Raw genomic sequence first — 11,560 nt, forward strand, 5'->3', positions numbered from 1 at the left:
GTTCATCCCAGTACTGTCTCCCTAACTTGATTATCACATGTTAAACTGTTATATTTTATTGCCTTAATGGAAAACCAGCCTGCTGAAAAACCTTTGAACCATGATTTTGAATTGAACAATCTGACACCAAGAAACAAAATTGTAAGCACATTACAGTGGCTCACTGAGGAGACAGAGTAACCCATCTCATCATTTTCTGTAAAAATCTTTCAACGAATAGCTTCAAAGGATTCTGGCTCAGTATAAAATCTATAAATATGATGATATAACTCTGACTGCTAGTGTTGAGTGTGTGTTTTCATCATGTGGACTGGTTCACAGCAAGTCGAGAAATCGTCTCGGTGTGGTCAAGGCTGGCAAGCTGGTGTTTGTTTACAAATACCTAAACTAGACAGGAGTAGGACATTAGAAAATGCTTGGACTATCATAGTGTGTATTTACTATTTGCACTATTTTGTTTGCACTTTGCATTCATGTCATGATTTCCAATCCAGTATTTGACGAACATTTTCATATTTATAAATATTATTATTATACTAGGCTTACAATAAATCAAGTTTTTGGTATTAAACATTGCTGACTGGTCCCATACAACCTATAAAATACACCAATCACAGTGTCAACACCATACAAGTTCAACCTAGCTTCAAATTTTTTTCAAAGATGTTATTTGTTTCAAAAATATCATAAATATCAATAAATATCATAAATATCAATAAATATCATAAATATCAATAAATATCATAAATATCATGATATGATATATCATGATATGTATATCAGTGATATGATATTTTGAAAAATATCAATATTTTTGCCAACCCTGCCAGTGATACAGAGTTTCAAATATCTAACAACTTCAAATCACATCTTTTTCAAACTGATAAAATAAATAAAAAACTTAAATCAATTTCAAAAAATTTAAAGATTGTTGAAATTAAATCGTGGTTTAATACTAAATTTTACTATAATAAATATCATCAATGCTGGTTAACAGTAGACACATTTCAGAATTTCTACTCGAAAAACACAAGTCATGTATTCTCTCCGGTTGCATTGCCTAAACTCACACGTTCTTCTCTCATTGCAGAGGCAGCAATTACTAGGCAACAAACAAGTATATGCACAGTAAGTAGGTCTCCTTGTGAGCATCGATTTAACATGGAAATCTTAGAAAAAACTGTTCATTAGGGTGTTCAGAGGTACATGTGGAATGCATGTTAATAAAATGTATACAAGATGTGCAAACTGCAGTTTCAATAAATCGTTACTCTGGTAGCATTTTTTAGCTTTTTTTTGCCTAATGGTACATTAGGCAAAAAACACAATATAAAGATCACACATTCTAGCATACTCAGGTGCAAGTATTCATCAACTTTGCTACTAAATATTGCACAACTTCTGTAGAGCAAAAACATGATGCACTACAGAATTGCTTGTTGGACTTAGCCCAGCTTGCACTTTTGCTTACTCGCTTAGTTTTAATAAACAGGCATAATAGGAATACATGTGACTTATAAATCTATCGCCAGATATTACAATCGAGTAAAGAGGACAAATCAACATTGTAAAGAAATTTATTAAACCATACTGAGCACTTATGTGCTCAAATGTAGGGAATAGAAACAAAAAAGAAAAACAAGAGAACTGCAAGAATCATAGATCGTGTACCCTTGTACGGCAGAGTTCCATCAGCAATCATAGACAGTGTACCCTGGTACGGCAGAGTTCCCTCAGCAATCATAGACCGTGTACCCTGGTACGGCAGAATTCCCTCAGCCTGTCTGTTCAGGTTATGAGATACAAAAGAAGTGTTTGTGTTTTGCGACGTAGGCATGCTGATTACCGGAAGGCATGGGTCCCTATGCTAGGAACGTGAATAGAGAACGTCTATCAGTCTGTCAAATCTGTTTGGGTCTACGGAGGTGATTAGTTGCTGAGCAGCAGCAAGTACTCTCTTTTTAGCTCCTTAATTAGAATATAAAATACCTTAGAAAAAGGAGAAAGAGCACAAGAACTAGGCAGATAGCACCGACTTTGGCGTAAGACGATCGCAAGTTCAAATACCTAGCATCCTTCCGATATTTCTGAGACTGCATGCTCAGGTCCCGCGCCTTATCATCAAGAACTGAAACAAAAAAGATTACCATATCAAAGAAAAAGAATTAGCAAGAAAATTCATAGATTGGCTGGCATGAAAAGTTATTTACTAGATGTGTGAGCGCTTGCTGTTCCCCATACTAATTACCATCACCAGCTTCATTATAAGATATCTGAGCAGATGAAATAAGATTCATAGTTGAAGACCTTTTGCCATATGAATGTTTGGGGGATTAGTTGACGCCTCATATCAACAGGCTCATATCAACAGGCTGATATCAACAGGATATTGCAAATTGAAACATTGCATTTACAATTTTAGAACTCAAGCAGGTACACAACTCTATAAACAAATAAAGACGATCAAGCTCAGACATATTATTTACATCCGTAATATCTGTATAATAAAGATAATGTACTGGCAGAATATCTGGCGTTGCAGCGGTATTACAAACAGCTTATAAACAGTGGCAGGTTATGTAGTTGCCTGCCACTTGCCATTAGTCTGGCACATTACCAATGGCTAATTTGAGCAAGCTAGTATTCGTATTGCTAAACTTGCTAATAAGAGCCGTGAGAACAAGCTTTAGTGGTGTTGCACCGTGATGTAATGCAGTCGCTGTGCGTATTTTAACCTAGATAACCAATCAAATCGCCCAATGAATCCAATGCATCTTGCGTAGCTCAATTGGTTAGCTCAATGCTTGATGAAAGGGAAGTTCCGAGATCAAATCTTTTGTGATCTCGGAACTTCCCAAGATCACAAAAGATTCTCATTCTCGCTAGTTCTTCATTCCAAGATTTTAATAGCTATAGCTGGACAGACTGAATTACAGACGAACAAACACCGAGATTGATATAGATGTAAGATTTACAGTCAAACTTTCGCATAGAAAGTATATTTGTTCTGACATTTACTTCAAAACGTCACTTGATGCAGAAGCTATTCCTATGAGAATACTCTCTAAATCAATAGCACAAGAGCCTATAGAGTATAGAGGTTCTCAATACACACTGTAAGTAAACTACATGTACTCGTTAAACAAATGTGCTGTATAAAAAACTACTAGTAAAAACAAGTCTATTATATAGAAAAAAATAAAGTAATAAGAAGAATGAAGGTTATATTTAGCGCACGAGTACTCCTTGGCCATCGGGTTTTTCGGGTATCGGGTTTGTTAATAAGGTTTTATGTCTAAAATTTCCAAACATCCGAAATATTTTAAAATTTACAATGCAATTATAATTTTAGTCAAGTTATTTATTATTTTTACTATTTTCTATCTACCGATATTCGTGCTCGCGGCATTAACCCTTTGGCCGGAGTTAAAGCCCCGCAGAAACACTCGAAAGTCGTGTAATTTATATTTGAAAATTTACTAAGATCGGTATTTTATGAACATGCATAGCTCAAACTGAAATTTATTTCTATTAAAAAATCTTATGTACATAAACATTCATTTACATATGTACTACTACGAAAAAGCTACAGCTATGTACAGTTGTCCCTGTATGAAATGCTTGAAAGCATTCTTTTCGGTAGAGTTCAACGCTAAATCGTAGCCGTGCGAGCTACCATAACAATCACTTTTCTCTGTATATTCAAAAGTCCTAGAAGTTTACATCACTTCTATCATCTGAATTATTTTTCTACTGATCAGACAGAAAATCACAAGCGATCGCAGGATCAAGTAAATTTTTATTTTATCGTTTCGAACGTCAAGCCGATGTTGACTGGTTTTTCCAACTTCCATTTTTTCCGAGGCAAGATTTCTTTAGCTTTTAGCACAAGGCAACGTCTCTCAGGTAATCGTTTCATATTGTAATTTATCGACTAATATCTTGTTGATGATATTTAAATTTTACTAGCTTTCATATTCTTTGTTTAACGTTACTAGGTGACAACGTTAAAAACGTCTATCGAAAGCGACATAAACGTCATTTCCCCACGCAACCGATAAATGACATTTTTGTTGTTTCCTCAACCAAAGGATTATCAGATGGGTTGTTGAACAGTGCTTAGAGCGCAGGGCACAATGGACCGAGTTTTTGTCCACTCTACTCGACAGATTCAGTTACCAAAATCCGTACTCACAGGTCAAAACCCGAACCAGCAAGTTCGAAACGCTTAAAATTTCTATTACGCGAGACTCGAAGAAGATAAACCCAGAGTTCAACGAGTTTTATTACCCGTGCTCAACACTAGTTTTATTATTAGATTACCAACAAGACACAGGCATAGAATGTGCATAAGCTCAGCAATCAGTGAGTTCAGAGGTAGACTGAGAGTGATGGAGACAACAAATAAAATGTGTGTAGACTCGTCATCAGTGGGTTCAGAGGTAGAGACACAACTTGATAACTTAGACTAGCTAAAGTCTAAACAAACATAGCTGATCATTTTTTCATTATTATATAATATACTTTATACAGTAACTAATTTTCAATTTTTGACGAGCCTCTTCACTTATGAAACTGGAATGTTTCTTCAGGTACCGAGTCAACTATTTGTAATATCTTTACATTGTATGGTGAAAAGTCAGTATGTTGGAGCGATTGAAACTAGATACTGTTATTACAGCCTTGTACTGCCCATCCTATCCACACTATACAACAGCACATCTGCCAATCATTTGTGAAAAATCTCAAAACTTAATAATTTTGGAGTTATCCTATCAGAAGTTCACGGATTCTGGAATGAGGAGAGGATAACTCCAAACGGAGTGGAAAACGATAGACTATTTTGACAATTACATGTACGTAGTACAGTCACACCTCGACATACAGAACTTGATCTGTTCTGAGCTCGTATAATGATTCTCTCGTATCTCAAATCATTTTCCCTATTTTTCCAATTTATTCGTGTCTCAAGACACTATTTTCTATACAAAATAACTAAGTATAAATTGGTCTGTTACCATATCATGAAAAACCAACTAAACAGGATATTACAGCAAAAAACAGGTTTTTAATTGTTATAATTTAGTACCTACACTAACCAAGTAACCAATGCCTATTTAGCTGTTAAATCTGCAATAGAATGTAACATCACTATGTACACGAATGTATGGAGTTTTCCCCTTTGAGACAGATGTCGTGGATAACGGTCGTCTGAGAGAGAGACTTTAGAGCAACGTGTTCGGTACACCAAATTTTTGACCCTACGTAATAGAAACTTTGAATTTAAGTTCAATGAATTTAGTTTATTAAACACACACTTGAAGCTAAGTTTCAATCTTATACTAAACTTACTTTAATTTTGTCATCAAATTTTTAGTATTTGTTTCTGGTTAGGTGCTTTTGCTTCGCCTTCAATATAACTTTTAGCCAACCTTTTAAAACAATTTGTCACGTGAAAAAAGGAGAGAAAGATCGAGCGATGCTGCTCTCGAAAGTGGCCTCTCGCATACTTGGCCATATAGTCTAGTGGCCATCGAGAACCGGCTTGTATGCTCGTATCTTAAAGATTACTCATGCCTCAAGGAAGAAACTTGCCAGAAAGTCTGCTTGCATCTCAAGTTTCTCGCCAGTTGGGGCACTCGCATGTAGAGGTATGACTGTATTACAATGGAAAATGTGTTTTTAATTCTAATTCACTGCCTATAGTCACAAAGTAACAAACATCTATCTGGTCATTGATCATTATAACCACATCTAGTAGTTATATTCTGCAATGAAATGTAACATTGTTATGTACAGGACTGTTTGGAGTTCAAGACCTTCAAGATCGATAACAGCAGCTAACGATGGTGGGAAGAGAGACTTGATTGCAACATGTTTTGTAAGCTACACTTTTGTGACACAACGGATTAACTTTAAATTTAATTTGATAAGACATAGTTTACTATACACACTTAAAAATAAGTTTAAGTATTACCTTGAACTAAACTTAAAGATGTGATTGCGTCAAAAAATTCGATTTAATGAATTAAAGACCCATAAAAGGCTAAAACATCAGCTACAATTTGATGCCATTTTTGTCTTTGTAGACCAACCCTGTCCAGAGATATATGCGTTTGAATGAGGCCCTCTTTTAAAAAGCTCACGTTCCAGCGGGTGCTTCTTTCGTGACGTCACAAGCAATATATTTGAAAAGAAACCCCGAGCGATAAATATAAGGTCGCTTCCTTAGCCAATCATCAGCGCAAAATTTTTATATAGGCCGTAATAAATGTTATCACTCGTAAAACGTGTTGTCTGTGATCTCAAATTTAGGGATTTTACTCTATTATTAAATCGCATGGACATCGATATTTACTAAATTAATTAACATCGTTACTTTAATGAATTACTCGATCGACAAATTTTATTGGCGAACAACATACATGTAATTGTAAAATTGTTGTAAAGTTACTGCGAAGGTGACTCCGAGTTTTCTTGGCATCAGGTAGTTAAAGTTCTACGGAGGAAGATCGGAGAATGGAGGTAAACTTATCTTTTACTTTGAGTCTCCTATAGAGTTTCTTGTTGAGTTTACATTCAGATTATATTTCCCTGTTTGAGGCTAAAATGTAATTTCCTGCGCGTGCGAGATACGTATGTACAGCGAGTTCTTGACAGCTTCTTTTTAATCTTTAGCATCTAGCTATACAATGGCTTAGATTGATGAATATACTAAAGGTAATATTTTAGTACCCATTAATACATGTACTAATTAATAAAATTATAACTTTTTGCTATCACTAATCATAGTTTTATATTTTTTTATCGGTTCACCTAGCTACATTTGCTTCAAATTTTCTGTGGCAGCTTTATCTAGTAAATTAGATTTATGACTTGACATTAGATGTTCACTTTTCACTTGTAGAAAGTGAAGAAAATCGATTGATCAATGCAAATCTTTAATTTCCAGAACCAAAGCTTCGAATCGTTGGCTTGGCGTACTTGTGCCTTTGTTAAATGTTTATTCGTTTTTAAGATTACACTCGCAATCTATTTAACTCCCAAATTGAAAGCTATCAATAGATACGCTTTAGAATGACATATCTATGAATGACATATATTTATTGCATTTGTTGTACTGATTACAGAATGTTTATGTCGTCCCACCAGCCGAAGCAGCTTTGTCAGTGTGGAAACTGCCATAAAGGGGAAAGAGAGACTTGAATGTGTGCTGCATAAACCATAATGTTTTGTTTGAGTTTGTTGCAGTAGATGAATTTGTCTTATTGTATCAGCTAAAACTATGTGAGTGGCCACGACTTGATGAATATTTTTAATAAAAGCTTTATGCCGAGATGAAAATAATTTTGCTTGTAAAAATTATATAATAAAATAATATTGTTGAAGATAATGCAAAACATGATTTGCAGAATATTGTAGTGAATTGGATATGGTATATGGATGTCCATAAAACTGGAGAATGTGAGTTCAAATCCAGTTTGCAGCAGACTTCTCATCCTTAAAACTCTATCCCTATGTATATTCTTTTCAAAGACACGGCTTGCTTACGGTAGTAAGAAACTAGTAGTCGGTGTAGGCAATGATATACAGCCCCGCCTCAAGGATAGGCGACGGACATAAGGTGGGCGGGACTTATGGGAGGCTGTATATCGTTAGTATGGGTAGCGGCGGAACTGTGCTGATACAAAGACCTTATTCTACATAGCTTGACAGAATTACCGTAGACCGGTAGAATTGGTAGTCGGTACCCAAATGTTTACACAACAATTGGAGAAAGTGAGTAGAACAAATTTTCAATTTTCGTTATTTGCTGCCTTTGAAACATTCATAATAATGCATCTGTAGCTGGATTTAAATTTTAATTTAAGCCAACATGAGGAAATACAAAATAAGATATATGCCAATAGAGCCGCGTAGGACTAGACTTTTATCGCAAATAGCCGATGTGAATACGAGAGATAGAGACAGGTTGTACAACGCGTGACATCATTTTGGGCAAGTCTGAGCACGTTTGTGTGGCCTGAGCGCTTTTACGGAGATCAGATTCTTTCGATTTTAATCTTCAAATATCTTGGCGATGAGATCGCGTAACACAACAAACTACACATCAACTGATAGAGAAAAAAAATGCTTTCTTTTAAGATCAACTCAAATTTGACGCAACCACATCTTTAATCACAGTTTCCATGATGCGCAGTACTTCGGAATTGCGTTCTCTCTGAATCATGGAAACGGCGTCTTCGCACTGAAATCACTGCGTACTGATCAGTGCGAAGCCAGTGCAAATTCGCAGCAAGGAAACAGCAATTGCGCAATGGCTGCGCATAGCTCTCATGCCGTGGAGACAGATTCTTCGAGCGCCATAAACTTCGCACAAAAGTTATCCTGCTTATCTTGTTTTTGCTATTTTTCCGATATTTTTTCGCTTAAATTTAATTATGCTCTGCTCCTACGAGGATAATAAGTGATTACTTTCTTGGACTTTGTTATCGATACCAACACTTTTCGAAAAATAGGTGGCAAGTCCTAAAGTAAAATTTAAATAATCTATTACTTCAATAAATATTTATTAAAAATATATTATTTGTAAAAATTGTGTTAAGGTTTGTAAAACATTGTGAAAGTGTATTGTAAATAAAAGTATAATGATGACAAAAGCATAAAAAGACCGTTTCTGACGTTCGGTATGCATGATCGATTCCATGTATCCATCCAGCGATTCGATTTATACAATTTCTCTTCTCTGGCTAATTTGCTGAAAACCGCTGCCCAGCATGTAAACGTACAATCCCCTCGACTTCGGAGAGGGCTGCATCGAAGCACTGCGCATCATGGAAACATAGTGTATCGCAACTTGGTTTTCATTTCCAGCTTTTTGCTTTCTTTCTTCCGGGTTGGGCAGCCGGGTTCTTCCGGGTTGGGATCTTTTTGTTTCACTTTTCGCCTCCTTTTCCCTTCCACTTTTAGCCACCCTTTTTTTACAACTTTTTCAAATTAATCCAATGAGAAGACTGAACAATGCTGTTCTTGTAAGCGGCTTCTCATATACTCGGTCACCGAGCCACATCGATCTCATATCTTAATTTTGTCTCGTATGTTGAGACACAAATTTGCTCTGAATTTTTGTCGTACCTCAATTTCTCATGTTTGGGGACACTCGTATGTAGAGGTATGACTATAGTAAAAACCTACCTCCCAAGGCGTCTCCTCTCTGTAGCACGTCATCTATATTCTGAACCATAATTCTCTGGACGTCTTGTAGTTCGGTATTTATATTGCTAAGATTTCTTCTAACTCTGGAATCTTCATAGGTCTTTTTGGTCTTCTGTATAAACGTATCTGCGGGACAAAATTCATACTTTCTTCAGAAATGACTGCGCATCTCATGAACACTACCATCATTCTTGATTTTCATACCCTAACATCTTATATGATATGTACAGCATCACCTGTTGGAATATATAGAACCTGCTTTCATTCGCACTTCAATAGTAAAACCTGTCTATGTAAACTTTCCATATGGCTATCTTCGAAGGGTAATTCAGAAACATCGATATGATAGAATTCACTCAAACGCTGTTAAACACCATCTACACATGAAGATGTTTCAAATGCCATCGATTGCAGATATATAAGAAGAATCTAACAAAAATACATTCAATTACGGAATATGAGTTTTTTTTCAAAAACACATATTTCATATACTCTATGGAAACATGTATCAAACATTTTATTGAGTTAATTTAAGTAGTAGTTTATACTTCAAGAAACCTCAGTGTCAACATAGTTTTACGAACTACATCGCAATCTTGACTTTTGGCCAAAATATTTTTGCTTTCAAATAGTATGCCGACTTAGAGCAGACTTACCAAATTCTATGAAGCTATAAGGCCGAGTCTGAGTATCAACCTTAGAGCCATACTGGGAGATAAATTCGTTTTGTATCTCTTCTAGGTATGCATATGCCTGTCGCTTAGAAAATGCTTTGTCACAAAGAGTTAAGAAGCAAATATTTCTTTCGATAGCGTAGCTAAAATAAAAAAAACAGCAATAGAGATTAACACAGCTTATAGAATAAGGAGTATAAAACAAAAGTTTTTTTCAGTATTTAACAGGATAGTTATAAATAATATGGAAGTATTGCGAAATATATTTTTAAAATGATATAGTGATATAATGAGCCTTCTTAAAACAAAATAATAATTGTCTTTACGGAGAATATAAAAAAGCCGAGAACACTGGTGACTTACTGAAACATGTATGGTCCTGCTTCTAAGCTGCATCGTGAAGGAGACTGACTACTCAGCTTCCGACAGAGCTGCTTTGCCTTGTTTTGATACTCTTGAATACTCCTGCCGGCCTAAAATTGCAAAAACTACGTTCACTAAATAATAGACGTCAAACCAGAACTGCTAGGAAAGTGATTCAACGCAAAACGTAGATACATATATATTAAACTAAGAGACAAGTGCAGCTATTATAGCTTTAAATGCAAAAAAACAAGCATCATACTCTCAATAAGAAACTGCTCAATTCAGCAATTAGTTAATGTAAACACGATCTCGTGTTTGTTAGATCTAAAAAACGTTATCACAACAATTTTAGAACTTACATTCTCGTCTTCTTGGATTGACGCTGCAAGAGCCAGTCCATCAACTACACGAGCGATATATGTTATCAGAATCATGATATTTTTTATTAAAACAACCTTTTCGTTTACAAACACAGTAACTAAAAAGTCTACCTTTGTAGGAACATGTGACAGAGTATGTGAAACATGATGTGGAACCTTTTTGCTGGACTCTGACGTGTCTTGTTGCCAGCATTCAGTCTCTTCTCGACGAGGTGTAAAAGTTCCGTCCGCAGCTGATTGAGCATTGAGAACATATGCTAAATACGGTTTTATGAGCCGACTTCTATTTTAATATTTGTTACCTTCGTTTTCACGCAGCATTTCAAGGACAATTGAAACGACTTTTTGAAGTCCCCGAATTATGGTGTCGAGTGATTTAGTACTCCTTCATTCATATACATATATCATCTATTATTAAAAACTATTATATAATTGTACACCGAACTTTGTAAATACATCTAGCCCCTTAATTTAGTATCTTACTTATTCCAGTCACCCTAGATGTTGTGCGCATGGCCGTGTTATCCCACTTGAGCAGACAAGTTTATAATCAGTTTGATATGCTGATCGAAAATGGCCTAAAAGACACGGATTATTGCGAGCTACACTTTTTGTATCGCTAAAGTTGGCAAAATTCACTAGTACAAGTAGCTCTACGCACGCTAGGTGATCAACATTGCAACAAGCAGCGATTTGTAAATGAAGTACTATCTAGATTTAGAGAGTCATTGCAACAGCAGCTTGTTAGATACATGCTCTACCAGATATCCTTTTTTCTACTTACTGACAGAAAGCTCTTTTGAACTTAAATGGTTATGATTCACCGCTGCCAACAGCTCCGGCAAAACAGCCTCTCGCAGGCATTTGAGTCCAAGAGTTACGTCTTTAGGCAACATCGGCAGCTCCCGGAAGCATGTTCGCATA

The 11,560-nt window shown here is 35.8% G+C and overlaps 1 protein-coding gene across 1 annotated transcript; it reads right to left on the reverse strand.

Annotated features, from left to right (window-relative positions):
• Positions 1-1,559: 1,559 nt before the first annotated feature.
• LOC137403789 (vesicle-trafficking protein SEC22b-like) lies at positions 1,560-10,812 on the reverse strand. Its single transcript, XM_068089833.1, has 5 exons — positions 10,616-10,812; positions 10,254-10,363; positions 9,873-10,033; positions 9,196-9,342; positions 1,560-2,128 (listed from the first exon to the last, which is right to left on the reverse strand). Exons 1-5 carry the CDS (start codon positions 10,688-10,690, stop codon positions 1,974-1,976), a joined length of 648 nt encoding a protein of 215 aa, XP_067945934.1. The 5' UTR covers positions 10,691-10,812; the 3' UTR covers positions 1,560-1,973.
• Positions 10,813-11,560: the final 748 nt, after the last annotated feature.

The sequence above is a fragment of the Watersipora subatra genome, chromosome 9, assembly GCF_963576615.1.
Source record: "Watersipora subatra chromosome 9, tzWatSuba1.1, whole genome shotgun sequence".
Taxonomy (NCBI): domain Eukaryota; kingdom Metazoa; phylum Bryozoa; class Gymnolaemata; order Cheilostomatida; family Watersiporidae; genus Watersipora; species Watersipora subatra.

Bases quoted from the DNA above. Each gene is read 5' to 3' on its own strand.
- LOC137403789 (XM_068089833.1), bottom strand. From the start codon at position 10,690: ATGATTCTGATAACATATATCGCTCGTGTAGTTGATGGACTGGCTCTT. The intron at 10,364-10,615 runs GTAAGTTCTAAA...TTGCAATTTTAG, and splicing joins CAATCCAAGAAGACGAGAAT to GCCGGCAGGAGTATTCAAGA. The intron at 2,129-9,195 runs GTAGGTTTTTAC...TTTTTGTTTCAG, and splicing joins GAGAGGAGACGCCTTGGGAG to TTCTTGATGATAAGGCGCGG.